Source organism: Lynx canadensis, chromosome B4 (assembly GCF_007474595.2).
Source record: "Lynx canadensis isolate LIC74 chromosome B4, mLynCan4.pri.v2, whole genome shotgun sequence".
NCBI lineage: Eukaryota > Metazoa > Chordata > Mammalia > Carnivora > Felidae > Lynx > Lynx canadensis.
In genome coordinates this window covers 42,953,722-42,975,514 of record NC_044309.1, presented here as the reverse complement: position 1 = coordinate 42,975,514, position 21,793 = coordinate 42,953,722, and the positions used below count along the sequence as shown (strand labels likewise).

Sequence of the window (21,793 nt, the reverse complement as noted above, 5' to 3'; positions counted from 1 at the left end):
GCTCCTAGCTGTCATCACAGAGCCTGACGCGGGGCTCGAACCCACAAACCGTGAGATCATGACCCGAGCCGAGATCAGACGCTTAACTGACTGAGCCACCCAGGCGCCCTACCTCCAAGCTTTTTGACATAAGAATAGACTTTAGCGATTATCCTGTAAGAGAATATGTAGAGCTGCCATATTCTTTTTTAACAATTGCACAGTATTCCCTTGTGTAGGGATATTGAATGGACATTTTTGTTATACAATACAGACATACTGATGAACATTTTTGTTATTTGTACCATTGTATAATCACAATATCCTTAAACGTGTATCAGTGCACACAGATGCAATCATAACTGTAAAAGAAGTTCCTTAAAGTGTCACTGGTAGGGGCGCCTGGGTGGCTTGGTTGGTTAAGCGTCCGACTTCGGCTCAGATCATGATCTCACGGTCTGTGAGTTCGAGCCCTGCATCGGGCTCTGTGCTGACAGCTCGGAGCCTGGAGCCTGTTTCAGATTCTGTGTCTCCCTTTCTCTGCCCCACCCCACCCCGTTCATGCTCTGTCTCTCTCTCAAAAATAAATAAACTTAAAAAAAAAATTTTTTTAAAGTGTCACTGGTAGGTCAAAATACACGTATGTTTGGTATTTCAGTAACTATAGCAAAATTGCTATCCATAGAAGTTGTCTCTATTTTCTTTTCCTTCTTCTTTACAATTTTATTTTATTTTTTAAAGTAATCCCTACATCCAACATGGGGCTCTAATTCAAAACCCCAAGTTCAAGAGTCACACACTCTACAGCTGAGCCAGCTAGGCACTCTTGTATTTTCTTTTTTCTTTCTCTTTCTTTCTTTTTTTTTTTTTTTTTTGCTTTTTTGCCCCTGTGTTTTCTTTTTCTCTTTCTTTTTTTTTTAAGTTTATTTATTTAGTTTGGGAGAGACAGAGACAGTGCAGGTGGGGGAGGGACAGAGAGAAGGAGAGAGAGAGAATCCCAAGCAGGCTCCGTGCTGCCCATGCAGAGCCCAATGCAAGGCTCAGACTCACAAAACCGTGAGATCATGACCTGAGCCAAAACCAGAGTCAGATGCTTAACTGACTGAGCCACCCATGTGCCCCTGCCCCTGTATTTTCTTAAGTGGGTACATTAATGTCTAATGCCAGAATTGGGCATATTCCTGGGTCCCTTTATAGAGATAAGTCAGGGTAGGGATGGCATGTGAAAATGTCACCTCATTCATAATGTGGCGATAAAATGGTTAAAAACCTGTGCTTTTGATGACCTCTTATCTAAGCCTTGTAATTGTATAGTTGTCTTTTTCTATCTTTCAAATTTTTTCTTTCTGCCTTTCCAACCATCCTTATGCACATCCATTAATATACACACACACACACACACACACACACACACAGAAAACATACATTTCTCCTATGGACACTTGTTAACTAAAGACAAGCTATAATTCCCATAGAGAGATGATCTATGATCAATTGAATACACACGTTTGATGTTTTTTGTTTGTCGCAATACATTTACGCTGAACTGACAGCAACATCATATATTTACAAGACGATGGTTAGGGTTAGAAATCGATTATTCAACCATAAATGAGCTTTCTGCACATAAACCAAAATTATGGAACGAAAAAGCAAGACTGGTGGATTCTAGCATCAAGACTATTCGTGGGACATTTGAAAGTGTTGCCCCTAAGAAGTATCTAGGTGTGTTTAGCTTTAGTAATTCTCCACTTTATGCTAGATTCAACCATTTTCCCAAAAGGTTTAAACTGTAAGTAAAGAGAAGTTTTGGGGCGCCTGGGTGGCTCAGCGGGTTAAGCATCCGACTTCGGCTCAGGTCACGATCTCACAGTCTGTGAGTTCGAGCCCCACGTCGGGCTCTGTGCTGACAGCTCAGAGCCTGGAGCCTGTTTCAGATTCTGTGTCTCCCTCTCTCTCTGCCCCTCCCCTGCTCATGCTCTGTCTCTCTCTGTCTCAAAAACAAATAAAAAACATTAAAAAAAGTGTTAAAAAAAAAGAGAAGTTTAAGTTTTTTGAAGCCACTGACTATGATGTCACGTGATTACTCATGGTTCTTTCATTTTTGTACCGAGAACGATTTGCAATGATAACTCAAGTAGAGAAAGCAACAATAGTGGCCCTAAGCGCCTATGGCTTCTGTAGCCTAACAGCTTGAAGTCTTGGCAAAGGTGATTATTTTACTATCTATCACCAAGGTAGTCTCATTTTTGAACTTTTAAACATGTACTCTATTAAGTTCTGTCACTGGGGCCTGTGGATAGACCAATTGAAGACAGACTAACAGCAGAAAATGTTTTTTTCAGGTGCACACGGGGGACGGGGCTCGCAGAAAAGAATTGAAAATTCCTCAAAGCAGTTAGACCTGTGAGTTTGTATATCATTTTAACAAAGGGCAGTTAATGGGGGGGAGGGTTGTTTTTTGTGGGTTTTTTTTTAAATGTTTTATTTATTTTTGAGGGGGGGGGCGGGGCAGAGAGAGAGGGAGACACAGAATCGGAAGCAGGCTCCAGGCTCCAAGCTGTCAGCACAGAGCCCGACGTGGGGCTCGAACTCAGGAACAGTGAGATCAAGACCTGAGAGGAAGTCGGATGCTTCACCGACCGGAGCCACCCAGATGCCCCAAAGGGCGATTAATTTGTGAAGAAAGGATAAAACAAAGGAAAAAAAGGGCTTGAGTTTCTAGGAGTGGTAAATTGTGAGAAGGTAAACGTACGGGGGAAACTAATGGCGAATAAGGGTTCCTTTAGTCAGGTTTGTTTGTGCAGACCCATCTCGGTGCTGTACCCCTCTTACGGTGTCCAGTGATTAAAAGTCTATTGTCCTTTTCCTGGTGTGGGAGAGGGGAGGAGGACACCTTCACAAAGGGAAATTGATGCCCTAATTTTAGGCAGATAGGGAGAGGGGAAGGATAGAGAGGTTTTCTGGCATCTGCTGTTTCTTTCCTTTTTATTTTAAGTTTGTTTACTGAGAGAGAGAGGGAGAGAGAGGAATTGAGATTGAGATTGAGAGATTCCCAAGCAGGCTTCATGCTGCCAATGCAGAGCCCGACTCAGGGCTCAACCTGACAAACATGAGACATGACCTGAGCCAAAATCAAGACTGGGACACTTAACCAACTGAGCCACCCAGGCGCTCTGCATCAGCTGTTTCTAAACGGCCATCAGCTCAAAATAATTCTTAGGCCAAAGTGGCATATTTTGTAGTGGTCTATTCTGATGACGTTCAAATGCATCCCTCATGAAACCTGAATTCATATACCTGGATCTGTACTTCTTTGCACAAATATAACAACCTCTAAAGGATTAATAGATATTGCCCATGATTTATTATTTGCTTTGTTCAAGGTATTGTGCTAAACATTATGGACATACTGAGGCGAACAAAAATATTGATTCCTTTGCTTTTTAATTTTTTTTAATGTTTATTTTTAAATTTTTTTTAACGATTTATTTTTGAGACAGAGAGAGACAGAGCATGAATGGGGGAGGGGCAGAGAGAGAGGGAGACACAGAATTGGAAGCAGGCTCCAGGCTCTGAGCCATCAGCCCAGAGCCCGATGCGGGGCTCGAACTCCCGGACCGCGAGATCGTGACCTGAGCTGAAGTCGGACGCTTAACTGACTGAGCCACCCAGGCGCCCCTTAATGTTTATTTTTAAGAGAGAGACAGAGTGCAAGCAGGGAAGGGGCAGAGAGAGAGGGAGACACGGAATCCGAAGCAGGTGCCAGGCTCCGAAGCTGTCAGCACAGAGCCCGATGCGGGGCTTGAACTCACGAACCCCGAGATCATGACCTGGGCCAAAGTCGAATGCTTAACCGACTGAGCCACCCAGGTGCCCCAAAATTGATTCCTTTCAAGGAACTTAATATAATTGGGAAACAACGTCAGGTATATATATTGTTTAAATCTGGTGTTTCAGTTAAGAACATGAACTTTGAGATCTGGGTTCAGATTCTGACTGCTACTAGCTATCTCTGCCACTCACATGGTCGTGTAACAGAACCTCTGTAAGTCTCATTTTCCTTATCTGTGAAAGGAGAGATTCACCTCCCTTTCACGGTTGTTGTGAAAACCGAGTGACGAGCAGAATTCAGATAACCCGCTGATTGTCCTTGTAAACATTAAAAAAATATTGTAATTGTTAATATTAACAACTAGAGTGTAAAGCAGGCTGTGATAAAGACTCTAAGATTTTGCATACTCAAGGGTACCGATGTCCCCCCAGCCTGGTGTCCAAAGAGTTGTCCTTCCTATGAGAAAGGGACAAATGATGTCTGGAGTAGGGTTTGATCAGAATATGAAGGAATCGGAGGGAAACTCTTGAACGATCCTATCTCTTGGGGCGCCTGGGTGACTCAGTCGGTTGCCCATCCGACTTCAACTCAGGTCATGATCTCACAGTTCGTGAATTTGAGGCCCGCATCAGGCTTAATGCTGTCAGTACAGAGCCCGTTTCAGATTTTCTGTCCCCCTCTCTCTGCCCCTCCCCCACTCACACTCTCTCAAAAATGAATAAACATTTATTTTTTTAAAAAAAAATCCTATCTCGGGGCGCCTGGGTGGCTCGGTCGGTTAAGCGTCCGACTTCAGCTCAGGTCACGATCTCGCCGTCCGTGAGTTCGAGCCCCGCGTCGGGCTCTGGGCTGATGGCTCAGAGCCTGGAGCCTGCTTCCGATTCTGTGTCTCCCTCTCTCTCTGCCCCTCCCCCGTTCATGCTCTGTCTCTCTCTGTCTCAAAAATAAATAAACTTAAAAAAAAAAAAATCCTATCTCTTGATCTCTTGATGGGGCGCCTGCGTGGCTCAGTGCGTTAAGCATCTCTTGGTTTCGCTCAGGTCATGATCTTGCAGCCCCACATAGGGCTCTGTGCTGACAGTGAGAAGCCTGCTTGGGATTGTCTCTCTCTCCCTCTCTCTCTGTCCCTCCCCCACATTCATTGTCTCGGTCTCTCTCAAAATAAATAAATAAACTTAAAAAAAAAAAAAGAATCCTGTCTCTTGATCCAACTGACCAAATGACAACCTCAACAGTCATTTACATGAACTATGTTAGATGTTTTTTTACTTATTATCCATTTAATCTTTTTTTTTAATTAAAAAAACTTTAACACTTATTTTTGATAGAGACAGAGACAGAGACAGAGCATGAGCGGGGGAGGAGCAGAGCAAGAGGGAGACATAGAATTTGAAGCAGGTTCCAGGCTCTAAGCTGTCAGCACAGGGCCCGACGCAGGGCTCGAACTCATGAACTGTGAGATCATGACCTGAGCCAAAGTCGGACGCTTAACCGACTGAACCACCCAGTCACTCCCTTATGCCTTATGTAAAATCATCTCCATCTTCCACACATCACACGAGGCTAATTGTTGGGGAAATATACCAGCATGTAAATCTCACAGCATTTTCTGTGAGATTATAACCTGTCCAACTTCTCAGGTCCCCTCTGGCTGCTTGTCTTGAGTATCATAAAGGATTCTGTACCTTGGGTCTCAGTTTTCCTCATTTTTCAGTTAAAGAGATCATATTAGGAGATTTCTAAAGACATTTTCAGTTCCAAGAAATTAGAGCTCCGTCTTCTGCCAGCGGTGGCCAGTTCTTGAACTTTATACAGGATTCAGAAAGTGATTTTCATTGCATCTCCTAAAAACTAAACAGTGGTACAGGGCTGTCTTTCCCTAAGATCACTAACATGAGAGGCTTGCGCTGAGGAGGGACATTAGTCACAGAACAGATTCTTAGGTATTCAAGTTGATGCCTTTTTTTTTTTTTTTTTTGGTTTTATTTAAGTGATCTCTACACCCCATGTGGGGGTCCAACTCAAGAGCCCAAGATCAAAAGTCACATGCTCTTCCGGGGTGACTCAACTGGGTGGCTCAGTTGGTTAAGCATCCGACTCTTCCTTTCAGCTTGGGTCACGATCTCACGGTTCATGAGCCTGCTTGAGATTCTCTCTTTCTCCCTCTCTCTCTGCTCCTCCCCTATCTCTCTTTCTATCAAAATAAATAAATAAGTACCAAAAAAAAAAAAAAAAAGCCATATGCTTTTCTGACCAAGCCAGCCAGGCACCCCCAGGATAATGACTTCTAACTCGGAAAATCTATGTGTACATACCTACGCAAGATATTTGGAAAGGAGATCGCAAGATGGATGAACAAACGGCTGGACACAGAAAACAGGGAAACTAAAAAAAAAAAAAAAATGATAACAATAACCTCAGTCTCCAGAGAATGCGAACACTATTTCCTCTATGTGGAACATTCCCCACACTCGTCACCCCATACCTCTATCTTTCCTGCTTATCCCTCTGCATGCAGCACAAGCATCGGTTCTGGGAATCTTTACTTTGGTCCCGAGATTAGGTGAGGACCCCCATACCTCTTGCTCTTTGTTATGTTCATTCCACTCATAACTATATGCTCAGTGTTGATCCTCCTCATTAAGCCCTAAGCCCTGTTAGGGCGAGAGCGTAGTCGTCATATTCATCCGGTGCCTAGCACACAGTACCTGGAAGCGAGTAGATGCCCAGAGAACATGTATTGGATAAACATCTCTGCAGGTGCCTTCATATCTCAGTGCCATGGAATAATTCTTTCTCTCCCCTGGCGCACAGCCTTGTAACTGCACTTTAAGACGGAAAAGAACGGGGCGCCTGGGTGGCTTGGTCGGTTAAGCGTCCGACTTCGGCTCAGGTCATGATCTCACGGTCCGTGGGTTCGAGCCCTGCATCCGGCTCTGTGCTGACAGCTCAGAGCCTGGAGCCTGTTTCAGATTCTGTGTCTCCCTCTCTCTGTGACCCTCCCCTGTTCATGCTCTGTCTCTCTCCGTCTCAAAAATAAATAAACGTTAAAAAAAAAAAAATTTAAGACGGAAAAGAAGAAACCAGGAATAAGAGAAAACGTGCCCTACTGGTTTTGCCAAAACCGTAATCTGTTACATAAATTGTTAAGGAGGAAAATGCTAGAATACTGCAAACAGTAATTCCATTCAACACAAGAGATAAAAAAAACAAAAAAACAAAAAAAACCAAACCCATGCATACTCTGAAAACAGTACATCACACGGAACTACAGAGCGAACGCTGTTGGATAGCTAACATTTAAGGAGTATCTTATACCTAGTTTCTGTATTTCTGCAACAAGTGTTAGAAGATAAAAGATGACACTTTTTTTCTTAACTTAAAAAAATTTTTTTTAATGTTTATTTTTGAGAGAGAGAGAGAGAGAGAGAGACAGAGTGCGAGCTGGGAAGAGGCAGAGAGAGGAGACACAGAACCCAAAGCAGGCTCCAGGCTCTGAGCTGTCAGCACAGAGCCCGATGCGGGGCTTGAACCCACGACGCGTTGAGATCATGACCTGAGCCAAAGTCGGATGCTTAACCGACTGAGCCACCCAGGCGCCCCTCTTAACTTTTTTTTTAAAGTTGACATTTTGTAAATGTATATATGCATGTATGACCGAATATGCACAGAATATTTTGAAAAGATAGACGAGAAACAAAGAACCATCTACACCCACACTGTCTACATGAACTTGACTTTACTATTGCACTGTCTTCGTTAATATGAATTTAGTATTCCAGGAAATACTGGCCCAGAAAATAAAAGTTGCAAATAATTGTGGTGTGTAATTCAGGAACACCCAGAAAAACCATTTTAAACTGCTCAGCTTTTCCACAGGCAGTTGGCAAACGATTATTTAGTCTCTAAGACATTTCAAAACCCTCACCGTGGCTGCGTCTACAGTCCTAAACCATGTTCCTTAACCAATCTTAATGAAACCCCTACATTGAAAGACTCCCGCACTTAAACCAGACCCCAGAACCGCATAAACATCCCAACTTAGCCCTCCCCTCCCAGACACTACTAAAGTTCTTTCAGGGAGCTAGCATTTAACAAAACTAATAATAGCTACTCTTGAGGAGGGAACTGAGAGAAGAGACGTAGAAGGTGATTTTTTTTTGCACCCTTGAATTTTACATCAGTATGTCTTGTTTATTCCAAAATAAATGATTTTTTTGAAGAAAAGAAGTAAAATCTAAACACGTTCAGCAAGACACCATGTGTACTTTCCTCTCCGGCCAGCAGGTGTCACTTTCTCGCCTAGGTAAAAGCTGCCTCCACCCTTTCTCCTGGATGCGGAAAGAAGGCACGGGGTTCATAGGACAGCCTCAGTTATGGGACAGAGGACTTAAATGGGCCTGGAAATGTTGATTCCTAGAAAGAAGGGTTCAGATTCTCTCCTCACAATAACTAATATTTATTGAATACATTTTAAAATGGCTTTAAGGTAAAATTAGGACAATTAACCACACATATTTAAAGTGCACAATTATTATCATTTTTTTAACATTTATTTATCTTTTGAGACACAAAGGGAGACAGATTGTGAGCAAGGGAGGGGCAGAGAGAGAGAGGGAGACACGGAATCTGAAGCAGGCTCCAGGCTCCAAGCTGTCAGCACAGAGCCCGACGCGGGGCTTGAACTCACAAACTGTGAGATCATGACCTGAGCTGAAGTCAGATGCTTAACCGACTGAGCCACCCAGGTGTCCCAAAGTGCACAATTCTTAATTAAGCTTTACCACCCTGTGTAGGGCTTGAACTCACAACCCTGAGATCAAGAATTGTGCTCCACCAAATGAACCAGCCAGGTGCCCCCAAAGTGTGCAATTTGATGAAGTTTGATATATGTATGCAATCATAAAAACTATCACTACAATCCAGAGAGTGAACATATCCATCACCCCAAAAAATTTTCTCATGCTAATTTGTAATTCATCCCTCCCTCCTCCAGATAAGTACTTTATATGAATATATTTTTCACCCTCACCACCCCCTTTTAAGTAATGACCAGAGAGAAATCAGGGGTATATCCTGGAGGGGACCGTGTACTGTCTTGCAAGATAGAAGCCTCTACCTCATCTTTCAAAGAGTGCTTTGACCTTGGCAAAGCAATCTGGAAATGGCTGAGAATTCAACTTTCTCTGGAGCTGTTCCTCTTTTTTTTTTTTTTTTTTTTTAACATTTATTTTATTTTTGAGAGAGAGACAGAGCGTGAGCGGGGGAGGGACAGAGAGAGAGAGAGGGAGACACAGAATCCGAACCAGGCTCCAGGCTCTGAGCTGTCAGCACAGAGCCCGACGCGGGGCTCAAACTCACCAACTGTGAGATGTGACCTGAGCTGAAGTCTGCGCTTAACCAACTGAGCCACCCAGGAGCCCCTGGAGCTGTTCCTCTTGTAACAAAATGTTGAGCCTGGTCTTGAGATTTTCCTGCACTGTGGTTGCAGAAGTTGAGAATTTTTAGATCTGGCCAAGAGGCCCCCAGATTTTCATATGTAGCATTTAATTGCTTATTAATCACCCTCAACAGGTGAGAGGGTGTCAGCATACCTCCTTAGTAGAGTTTGGGAGGGGAGGGCTAAGTCGGGATATTTATGTGGTTTGGAGGTCTGGTTTAAGTGGGGGGAGTCTTTCAACGTAGGGGTTTAAGATTGGTTAAGGATCGTGGTTTAGGACTGCAGACACAGCCACGGTGAGGGTTTTGAAATGTCTTAGAGACTAAATCATTTGCCAACTGCCTATGGAAAAGCTGAGCAGTTTAAACCCCCTCTCGGAAATATCTATTGCTCCTCATACAAAGCCATCCAATTCCATAGTCCTAATAACAATTTTATTATTTTAGTACTATATTGCTAAATATAGTATTAAACATTATTTGAATACTATATTATTAAATATAGCATTAAATTTATTATTTTAATACTATTAAATAGTAATATTATATTATTTTAGTAATAGTATAGTAGTATAGTATTATTTTAATACTATAAAACACTATTATAGTATTATATGTAGGCATATTGTATATACATCAATTAATACATTAATTGCTATTACTTATGATTAATGTCTTAATGTATAATCATATTAATATGACATATATAATAATGTATAATTCTGTTCATATGATAGCTAATAAATATATATTTTAATGTTATATATATTATAATACATATTACCACACAATATGGTGGTATAATATAATATATAGTAGTGTATAATATATTATATATTTAATATTACAATATATTATAATACTATAATATTATATGTTATATTATACCACCATATTATACTATGCTATTTTTTCAAATTTATTTTTTTTGAGAGAGAGAGAGCACATGAGCAGGAGAGAGGGGCAGAGGGAGAGAGAGAATCCCAAGCACGCTCCATACTGTCAGCACAGAGCCTCATGCACGGCTCAGTCCCGTAAACCTTGACATCAAGACCTGAGCCCAAATCAAAAGTCAGAGGCTTAACTGACTGAGCCACCCAGGCGCCCCCAAGTCTATCTTAAGGAAAAATCACACGACTAGAAAACTATACCAGCAGATATCATATATATAATACATGATATGTATAAAACTATTATAAATAAAACTAGTGTGTGTGGGGGGGTATTATTATGAGGATAGGCAAACACAACAATGAAACAAACAGAACACAGAAATAAACCCTCACCAGTATGGTTACCTAGTTTATGATAAAACCACACACTGCAATGTAGTAAGGAAAGAATGGTCTTACAGTAGATGGTGAGGAGACAGTTGGATATCCATAAGGGGAAACAATGTAGCTTGTCCCCTACTTCATACCATTTGCAAAAATTAACTCCAAGTGGATTGTATGTCAAATATGAAAGTTGCGGGGGGACACCTGGCTGGCTCAGTTACAAAATATGTAACTCTTATCTCAAGATTGTAAGCATGAGACCCAAGTGGGGTGTAGAGATTACTTTTAAAAAATTGTGTGTGTGTGTGTGTGTGTGAAAGCTGAAACAAAAAAGCTTTTAGATGGAAACATAAGGAAAACACTTTTGTGACCCGGAGCAAAGATTTCTTAGAATATAAGGGGCGCCTCGGTAGCTCAGTCGGTTAAGTGTTCAACTCTTGATTTCGGCTCAGGTCATGATTTCATGGTGGTGAGATTGAGCCCCGTCGTGCTGGGCGTGGAGCCTGCTTAAGATTCTGTCTCTCTTCTTGGGGCACCTGGGTGGCTCAGTCGGTTAACCGTCCGACATCGGCTTAGGTCCTGATCTCACAGTTCATGAGTTCCAGCCCCGCGTCTGGCTCTATGCTGACAGCTTGGAGCCTGGAGCCTGCTTTGGATTCTGTGTCTCCCTCTCTCTCTGTCCCTCCCCCACTCGTGCTCTGTCTCTCAAAAATAAATAAACATTAAAAAAAATTTTTTTTAAAGATTCTCTCACTCTTTTGGGGTGCCTGGGTGGCTCAGTCGGTTAAGCATCCGACTTCGGCTCAGGTCATGATCTCACAGTTCGTGAGTCGGGCTCTGTGCTGACCGCTCAGAGCCTGGAGCTTGCTTCAGATTCTATGTCTCCCTCTCTCTGTACCTCCCCTGTTTCTGCTCTGTCTCTCTCTCAAAAATAAATAAACATAAACAAAATTAAAAAAAAAAAAAAAGATTCTCTCTCTCCTTTTCCCTTGGCCCCTCCCCGGCTCTCACACAAATATTCTCTCAAAAAAAAAAAAAAAAAAATTACACATAAGACACATAGTAAAAAATTAAACAACAAAAAAAACAGAATCTAAAAGCACTCACTGAAACTGTATTAAAATTAAGAACATTTGTTCGCAAAAAGACACTATTTTAATGAGTGAGAACGCAACCCACAGACTGAAAGAAGACATTTGCAGTACATATATCTAACAAAGGCCTCCGATTTCAGATATATAAAGAATTCCAAAAAGAAGACAACCCAATAGAAAAACAGACAAAAGACTTGAACACTCTGTAAACAAGGACACCCGATATATCCAGCTAGAGTGGCCAGAATCAGAAAATCAGATTAACAACAACAATTGATGGGGATGTGGAGAAGGAAGAACCTTCATACACGGCTGGCGGGAATACACAAGGGTGTCACCACTCTGGAAAACAGTCAAGCAATTCTTCCAATAATTAAACACAGAGTTACACTATAACCCAGGAATTCCGCTCCTGGGTACGCACCCAAGAGAACTGAAAACATATATCCCCTCAATAACTTGTACCTGACTGTTTATAGCGGCATTATTCATCATAGCAAAAAGGTAGAGACAACCTAAATATCCACGAGTGGACAAAGGGATAAACAAAATGTGGTTTAGCCCCAGTTGATATCCGACCATATTATCAGGTCATAGAAGTCTTATCTGACCATAAAAAGGAATGAAGTGCTGGTTTATACTACAATATGGATAAATCCTGAAAGCATTATGCTAAAGGAAAGAAGCCAGTCACAAAAGTTCACATATTGTGATTACATTCATATGAAAGTTCGGAATAAGAAAATCTGTAGAAATAGACAGTAGGTTCGTGGTTGCTCAGGGCTGGGCAAGGGGTGTAGGGAGCTAAAGGATATGGGGTTTCTTTTGAGATGATGGAAATATTCTCAAGTTGACTGTGGTGATGGTTGCATATATCAGCATATACTAAAAACTATTGAATTATATGCTTTCAATGGGTGAATTGTATGATATGCGAATTATATCTCAATAAAGCTGTTTTTCAATTTTTTAAAAAGTGTTTAAAAGTTTATTTATTTTGAGAGAGAGAGAGAGAATGGGGGAAGGGCGGAGCGAGAGGGAAATAGATATAATCCCAAGCGGGCTCTGCACTGTCAGAGCAGAGCCCAATGTGGGGCTCAGACCCACAAAGCGTGAGATATGACCTGAGCTGAAATCAAGAGTGGGACACTTAACCAACTGAGCTTCCCAGGCACCCCAATAAAGCTGCTTTTTTACAAAAAAGAATATCCACGAGGCCCATAAGCTTTTTTCAAAGTACTCAACTTTATTAGTTATCAAGAAAATACCAATTAAAAACCAATGAAATGACAGTATACATCTACCACAATGGCTAAAACAAACAAGTCAGGAAATACCAAAATGTTGGCAAAGATGAAGAGTAACTGAAACTTTCATACGCTGCTCTTGAGAGTGTAAATTGGTCCAAACACTTTGGAAAAGGTTTCAGAGCATCTACTCAAGTAAAACGTGTGTTATACCCTATGGCCCTCTATACCCCTAGGTATATATCCAACATAAAGGCGTATAATATGTTCACCAAAAGATATGTATTCGAATATTCATAGCAATGCTATTCCAAGTAACAAAACGTGAAACTACATCATTTCTCAGCAATTGTACAATAGAGAAATAAACTGAGGTATACTTATACAATGGAAAACGATGTCGCAATGAGTATGAATGATCTATAGCTATACAAAATAATATCAATGAATACCTATAAACATTTTGTTGAGGGAAACAAGCCAGCAGCAAACATTTGTATTCTTACATATTCTTTTTTTTTTTTTTAAGTAATCTCCATACCCAATGTGGGGCTCAAACTCACAACCCTGAGATGAAGAGTCACATACATGCTCCATGACTGAGCCAGCCGGGCGCCCCATGTTCTTGTTTTTATATGGGCAAATATAATCTGTGCTTTTAGAAATTGGTGTTGTCTCTATGTTTATTATACTTGAATAAAACGTTTTTAAAAAGCAAAAGCAAAAAGTAAACCATGTATTATTCTCATTGCCTATCCCAAATGTCCAAGGGCCCAAAGTCAAGGACAGATCTATGATGTCGTCAAGCACCCAAACTCCTTTCGTCTCTCTGCTCTCTCATCTTCAACATACAGCTTTTATCTGCATGGCTGCAAAAGGATGCTTTTCCTCCAAAATCCTCATCGTCGTTCAAGTCAAGAAGAAGAAGGAAAGGCCAAAAGCTATCCCTTTGTGAGGTTCTGTCATCTCCTTCAGAAGGGATTTATTTCCAGAGACTTCCAGTTACCTTTTTTTTTCTTTTTTTTTTGGCTAGAATTCTGCCACAGAGCCTCCCCGAACTGTAAGTAATTCTGAGAAGGTGAGTATTTCAGTTGGGCACGTCACAATTATGCTTTTCCTTAGTGAAGAAAAAGAGAATGGATACTGGAGAGGTATTCGACGTGTATACCGTCAGGTTAGAAGCCCTCAAGGATCTTACGTGCTGGTGGGGCAGAGGGGGTATTAACAGAAAAATGTGAACCCAGTTTGATAAGTCCTCAGCGGAAAGTGCTACCGGAGTGGAGAGGAATTCTTGTGGAAGATTCCTGACTAGATTAGAAAACACCTCTCGAAGGCCGTCTTACAGGACCAGTGGAAAACCTCCAGGCAGAAGAGATGGAAAGGCTTTGCAAGCAGCATAAAAAGCATATATGAAAATGATCAGGGAGGGGCGCCTGGGTGGCTCAGTCGGTTAAGCGTCCAACTTCAGCTCAGGTCGCGATCTCGCGGTCGGGTCCGTGAGTTCGAGCCCCGCGTCGGGCTCTGGGCTGATGGCTCAGAGCCTGGAGCCTGCTTCCGGTTTTGTGTCTCCCTCTCTCTCTGCCCCTCCCCCGTTCATGCTCTGTCTCTCTCTGTCTCAAAAATAAACATTAAAAAAATTAAAAAAAAAATGATCAGGGAGCATAGTCGAAATAGGGAACTAAATGCAGTTTGGTGTTCCTGGAGAAGTAAGGGTAAGGTTGGAACACCAAAGGCATATCTGGGAAGCAGACACAGGAGGAACACTCTGCCTTCTCCTTTTCTGCCTGAAAGCAGGGCGTTAATTTTCTGTTGTGAGACTGTCTCCCCTCCCCTCTCCCACACCAGGAAAGCGATCTTTATCACAGGACACGGAAAGCCAGCATAAACAAGTCTGCATAACAAACCTTACTAAAATAACCTTAATCTTTCACTCCTTTCCCCCTATATTTACCTTCCCACAGTGTTATTGCCCCAAGAAGACCAAAGACCTTTTCTTTTGTAACTTCTCTATAACATATTGCCCTTTGTTAAAATGGTAATATGAGCCCCCAGACCTGACTCTTAGGGCTTTTGCTTTCTTCCTGTAAAGTGACCAGGTGCATACAAATAGATCTTTTCTCCTGTTAATTTGTCTTTTGCCAATTTAATTCCCAGTCCCCAGGCACAGAATATAAGAAGTTAGAGGAAAAGGGGGGGAACCTGGATGGTTCAGTCAGGTTGAGTGTCCGACTTCAGCTCAGGTCAGGTCATGATCTCACAGTTCGTGGGTTCGAGCCCCACATTGGGCTTTGCACTGACGGCACAGAGCTTGCTTCGGATTCTCTGTCTCCCTCTCTCTGCCCCTCCCCTCCCTCAAAAACCAATATTTTTTTAAAAATCACATAAGAAGCATTAAAAAAAAAAAAAAAGAAGTTAGAGGAAAAGGTTTTCCTCTCTTACAAATTCTACAGTCTAGAGTCCTGGCAGTTTTCCCAGATTCTTCCCGGACTCTTTTGTCTTACATCCAATTAGTCACTGACAATGGTGAGTTTCACCAGACCTCTTTGTTTCTGGAAAACAGGTCAGTTAAGAAATACCCCCATTTTTTTTTGTTTTCCAAACCCCCGTCACCTTTTGTGTTCCATCCTGTTCTCGTGTATTCCATGAAAAGACCCGTCTCTACACTGGTTCATGACTCCAGTAAGATTGGGGCCCTGTGTTTTCCTACCTCCATAAAACCTCAGTTCCCTTTCCTTTTCTATGAGACATTCTTCATTAATAAACATGCTCTCTATTGCAATAGCTTGAATAACATCACCTCAGTTGTCTGGTGCATTTTGTCTCTGACATCACTAAGTTCTGATGCGATCTCCCCTGCGGAGTAACTTCTACATACGCCCCTTCCTCCTAACTCCCGCTGCCAGTTCCCCAGCGCGTGTCCAGATTACCACAGCAGTTTCCTACATGACTTTGAGAACTCCAGCTTTACCCTTCTCTTCTCCATTCTTCAGTCTGATGCTGTAATGATCTTTCTTTCTTCTTCTTTTTTTTTTTTTTTTAAATGTATTTATTTATTTAAGTAATCTCTACACCCAACGTGGGGCTCAAACCCACAACTCCGAGATCAAGAGCTGCACATGCTCTGACCGGGCCGGCCAGGCGCCTTGCTCTTCTGAAAAAGCGAATCAGGATCTAACTTCTCTCTACTTTCTCAACTCACTTTTCTTTTTCTTTTTTAATTTATTTTTTTTACATTTATTTATTTTTGAGAGGCAGAGAGAGACAGAGCACAAGCAGGGGAGGGGCAGAGAGAGAGGGAGACATAGAATCCAAAGCAGGCTCCAGGCTCTGAGCTGTGAAGCACAGAGCCTGATGCAGGGCTTGAACCCATGAACCGTGAGACCATGACCTGAGCTGAAGTCAGACACTCAACCGACTGAGCCACCCAGGCGCCCCTCAACTCACTTTTAAACACACACACACACACACACACACACACAATCCATGAGTTACATTGAACTACTTGGATGAAATACCCATGATTTCTTCTACCTCTTTGATTTCATTTGTAGCTCACTTTGCCCAAACTTGCTTCCTCTTTCATTTTCTCATTGTTCATCCAGCTCAGGCATCAACCTGGAAAAGCCATTCTGACCACTCCTTCACTTCAGTCTGGGAAGGTGCCTCTCCTACGTAATCCCATAGCTTTTTGTATTTTCTACCTCTCCCTCTCCTTCCTTCCTTCCTTCCTTCCTTCCTTCCTTCCTCCCTTCTTTTCTTTCTTCAAAATTTTTTAATGTTTATTTTTGAGACAGAGAGAGAGACAGAGAGAGCACGAGTGGGGGAGGAGCAGAGAGAGAGGGAGACAGAATCAGAAGCAGGCTCCAGGCTCTGAGCTGTCAGCACACAATGCAACACGGGGCTTGAATTCACAGACTGCGAGATCATGATCAACTGAGCCAAAGCTGGACGCTTAGCTTAACCTTAGCTTAACCGACGGAACCACCCAGGCCCCGCCCCCTCTTTCTTTCTTTCTTTCTTTCTTTCTTTCTTTCTTTCTTTCTTTCTCTCTCACACTGTATTGTAACTGTTGATTTATTTATTTTCTCCCTCCACCAGTCTGTGAACAACTTGAGGACAGAAACTTCATTTTACTTATTTTTGCATTCCCAGAACTGGTAAAGGGCCTGGCATATAATAAATGCATGTATTGAGTCCCTACTATAAGCACTATAATATGACATGTCACTTAATCCTCACAATCACCTTGCTTCTTCGATATGCAGAAATGTTTACGTTTCTGATTCTGTGTCTCCCTCTCTCTCTGCCCCTCCCACTCACTGTCTCTTTTTCTCAAAAATAAACGTTAAAAAAAACTATTTTACATAAAAAAAGAATATTCTTTGCCTTCAATCTGAAGCCCAAAAGATACAATACAGAAACTCTATTCATTTCAAACATTCATTTAAAATACTCTATCCAGGGGCACCTGGGTGGCGCAGTCGGTTAAGCGTCCGACTTCAGCCAGGTCACAATCTCACGGTCCGTGAGTTCGAGCCCCGCGTCAGGCTCTGGGCTGATGGCTCAGAGCCTGGAGCCTGTTTCCAATTCTGTGTCTCCCTCTCTCTCTGCCCCTCCCCCGTTCATGCTCTGTCTCTCTCTGTCCCAAAAATAAACGTTAAAAAAAAAAAAAAAAAAAAAAAACTTTAAAATACTCTATCCAGATATAACTTCTTTAAATGTTTATATGTTTTTGAGACAATGCGAGAGACAGTGTAAGCAGTGGAGGGGCAGACAGAGGGAGACACAGAATGTGAAGCGGGCTCCAGGCTCCGAGCTGTCAGCCCAGAGTCCGATGCGGGGCTCGAACTCACGAACCGTGAGATCATGACCTGAGCCAAAGTCGGACACTTAACCGACTGAGCCACTCAGGCACCCCCAGATATAACTTCTTAAGTCCTGAGGATCACTATCTCCCTCCATTGCAAAAAGGGGGAGGTTCTGAGAGGAGTCACAGAGCCAAATGTAACAGGGTAGAGGGTTCAGGAGTGGGGGGAGCGTTCATGAGTGCCCTCTTTTCTTTAATTTCCATGATAACTGAGAGGTAAGGCAGGCTTGGGGATGACCTCCTCTGGGTATGTTTCCCATGTTCTCTTACTTTGGGAACTCCTAGGAGGTCCAGGGCAGAGTCTAGGGTGGGGGAGACAGGAAATGAACAATTTTTGCAAATATGGTCCTGGGCTTATGGAAATATCTCCACATCATGGACTTACTTTCCCCTGGCTCTTCTGGTCAAAATTTACAGTCCAGAGGAGCGAGATCAGACAGTGAATATCCAGGGTGAAAAGGTGTGGTTGCCTAGATGATCTTCTCTGTTTAAATACTATTCATCTCTTTCCCCCCCATACCTTTGCCTCCAGACCCGTTTCTAAAACAAAAACATTGCTTCCAGAAACAGCTTACACAAAGATAGGTATCCCCTAGCGGAAGAGGCTGGGGGAATCCTGAAGGAGAAGCGCAGAGATAGGGAATCCTGGCCAGCCACTTCTCTTGTTATCAATCACTATTTTGCCCTGCAGTGACAGCTGGCTGAACACAATCCCTTAATTGGGACTCTCTGACCCCTCCCAGAATCGGCAAGACGATTCTCTGACGTGTCTGGGTCAAAAGGTTTAAAGAGGAAGCCAAAATATGAGTTCTGGTTAAAGGATGATTATTATCTTTCAACAAAACCTTTGGGAGCCATAGCAAGACACACAGAGTCAAGGACACGGGTTTTCTTTTTAAGGAAAAAACTTTTTTTCATCTACTCCCAAAGCGCTAAATTACATCTCCCCTTAGATTTAACCTCCGGAAAGACATTTTTATCTTCCCTGGATCCCCCTCTACTTCCAAATCTTCTCTGGAGAGTCCCCCCTGTGGCTAAATCACATCTCCTCCCCCAGGGGTCTTTTCCAGGTAATTCTTCCCTGGGGTGATTATTCCGAGCCCATCCCCCCGCCCCAACCCTTTATTCCGGCACCTATGCATCTGTGAAGTGGAAGAAAGTAGCTGAGGTTCAAGCCTGCTCATCTGTTACACACTCAGTAGTCAATCAGAGAAATCAAATTAGTTGATTGAATGAGTTTTGCTTTAAGAGGCAGAAGAATGTTGTCCAGTAATGTCACGGGGGATTAAATTAGTCTCTTTCCAACTTCTATCCTGGGGGGGGGGGGGGGGGGGGGGAAAAAAGATATCATTATACTCAGAAAGTCTTCATGAATGTAAAAGAGTTTTTCCTATCTATTTATTTGTTTAATTTTTTTTTTTTTTTTTTTTAAGTTTTCTCTAGGGGCACCTGGGTGGCTCAGCCGGTTAAGTTTCCGACTTCGGCTCAGGTCATGATCTCACGGTTTGTGAGTTCGAGCCCCGAGTCGGACTCTGGGCTGACAGCTCAGAGCCTGGAGCCTGCTTCGGATTCTGTGTCCCCCTCTCTCTCTGCCCCTCCCCCACTCATGCTCTGTCTCTCTCTGTCTCAAAAATAAACATTTAAAAAATAAATAAATAAATAAATAAATAAATAAAGTTATCTCTACACCCAAGGTGAGTTTAAACTCCCAACCCGGAGATCAAGAGTCACATGCTCTACCGATCGAGCCATCCAGGTGCTCCCTCAGCTTTTTCCTACCTACAAGAAAATCTCCTGAATGCGCAATGAGATTATTAATAGTGTTATCTCAGAGGAGCAGGATCAGATAATCTTTACTTTTCCCTTAGTATTTTTATATAACAAAGATGTAGAATGTAAAAATAATTTTAAAAATTCATCAATTTCAATCAGAAGAAAATCTTGTTTTTAAAAACCACATAGAACCCCTCCCACAAATGCCACTATTAACTTTTTCTGGTGTGACCTAAGATTATTATTCTTTCTTTAAGAGTTTAGGACCGGGGTGGGGCGCCTGGGTGGCGCAGTCGGTTAAGCGTCCGACTTCAGCCAGGTCACGATCTCGCGGTCGGTGAGTTCGAGCCCCGCGTCAGGCTCTGGGCTGATGGCTCGGAGCCTGGAGCCTGTTTCCGATTCTGTGTCTCCCTCTCTCTCTGCCCCTCCCCCGTTCATGCTCTGTCTCTGTCCCAAAAAAAAATAAATAAAAACGTTGAAAAAAAATTTAAAAAAAAAAAAAGAGTTTAGGACCGGGGTGCCTGGGTGGCTCAGTGGGTTAAGTGTCTGACTTTGGCTCAGGTCATGATCTCTCAGTCCGTGAGTTCAAGCCCCACGTCAGGCTCGGTGCTGACAGCTCAGAGCCTGGAGCCTGCTTCAGATTGTGTCTCCCTCGCTCTCTGTCCCTAACCCACTCACATTCTGTCTCTGTATCTCTCAAAAATAAAAATAAACATGAAAAAAAATTAAAAAAAAAAGTTTAGGACCAAAAAAAGGGGGTATGTGGCTGGCTCGGTCAGTAGAGCATGTGACTCTTGATCTCAGCGTCGTGAGTTTGAGCCCCATGATGGATGTAAAGCTTACTTCAAGAAGGAAAAAGGATTTAAGATTTAAAAAAAGGAAAAAGAAAAAAGGAAAGCCCACTTTCTATCAAAAACTAGCTCCCCGAAGGTAATAACATAACTCAGAAGAAGGTCCCTTAACTTTTGAATACTATCACCCTACCGCAAAAGCTCATCCTTACCTCATTCACAAGGATCAGAGTACTGAATTGTTGCCTGTTCACCTGTAAGATGAAAGGACATATATTATTACATAAGGGCCCTCATGCATTCAAAGAGAAAGTACTTCATAAAAGCTACTGCTTTAACCCTGTCCAGAAGATCCCTAGACGCGATGAGCATATTATGAGCATATTCCGAATTACGGGAAAGTTCCAAACACTACTGTTGTGGTAAATTCTTAATCGCAGCAAAAACATTAAGAATAGTCAGGCCTTAAAGAACAAGGGTCCCTCTTGTCCTTTTGGTCTGTGGACCATCGTAAAACATCGCTAGTGCAGAAGACTTTTAAAAATGACATACAGTTAAAATGCAATGTTTTGGGAGGTCAAATAATGTAATTATATGCTACTTGCTTGGGAAAGAGTATCTGTAAAATTAGGGGAGATAGCATGAAGAGCGAGGTAGAACTACGTTGGGAGATACAATAGAGCTCAGCCCTCACCTGGGAGGTAGTAGTCATAGACCGTGATGGTTGCTGGTTTCAGGTTAGTGACCAACATACGTTGGCTGATGGTGAAGGTAAAGGCCTGAGTCTTCTTATTCAGCTGTGGAGAAGAAAGACAAAACATCATATCAAAACTAAAGAGAAAATAACACTCTCTGTAATGCGGAGATTAAAAGACTCTTGTCTTCACCCAAATCTCCTGAAACCCTTCTACCTGTCTCTTCTTGCCCTAGGCCAGTCTTCAAGATGTTGGCTTCTGCCGACTTCCTGACTCTTTCTTCTTAGGATCTTACGGCTTCCTGGCCTTCTTGTGACAAAGTCCCCTCCATTCTTGGTCTACTCTAACCCATGGTTCCTCCACTAAATTAATTGAAGTGGCCAAAGGAACAGAATCTTTCTTTTTTTTAAAGGCTCTTTGCTTCCTAGTGGTTTTCTCTCTTCCTTCAGGTCTCTGATCAGGTAACATCTCCTCAGAGAGGCCTTTCCTGACCACCTTATTTTAAAATAGTCACATCCTGGCCGATACATTTTTAAATGACATAGATAGCGGGGAGCCTGGGTGGATTAGTTGGTTAAGTGTCCGACTCTTGATTTCGGCTCAGGTCACGATCTCATGGTTCTTGGGATCGAGCCCCACATCAGGCTCTACGCCGACAGGGCGGAGCTTGCTTGGGGTTCTCTCTCCCTCTCTCTTTGCCCCTACCCCCTCTCAAAATAAATAAATAAACTTAAAAAAAATAAATGACATAGATGGCTAGCATGATGTATCTGTTAGTACTGCCCTGGAGGTGAAT

General features: G+C 42.5%; 1 protein-coding gene across 1 annotated transcript in view; it reads right to left on the bottom strand.

Annotated features, from left to right (window-relative positions):
- Window positions 1-18,635: 18,635 nt before the first annotated feature.
- A2ML1 (alpha-2-macroglobulin like 1) overlaps window positions 18,636-21,793 on the bottom strand; it is a 42,445-nt gene continuing 39,287 nt past the window's right edge. Inside the window, 3 exon segments of the mRNA XM_032593768.1 lie at window positions 18,636-19,051; window positions 20,515-20,556; window positions 20,997-21,099. Of these exon segments, the coding sequence (XP_032449659.1) occupies window positions 20,516-20,556; window positions 20,997-21,099 (144 nt within the window). The 3' untranslated portion in view covers window positions 18,636-19,051; window position 20,515.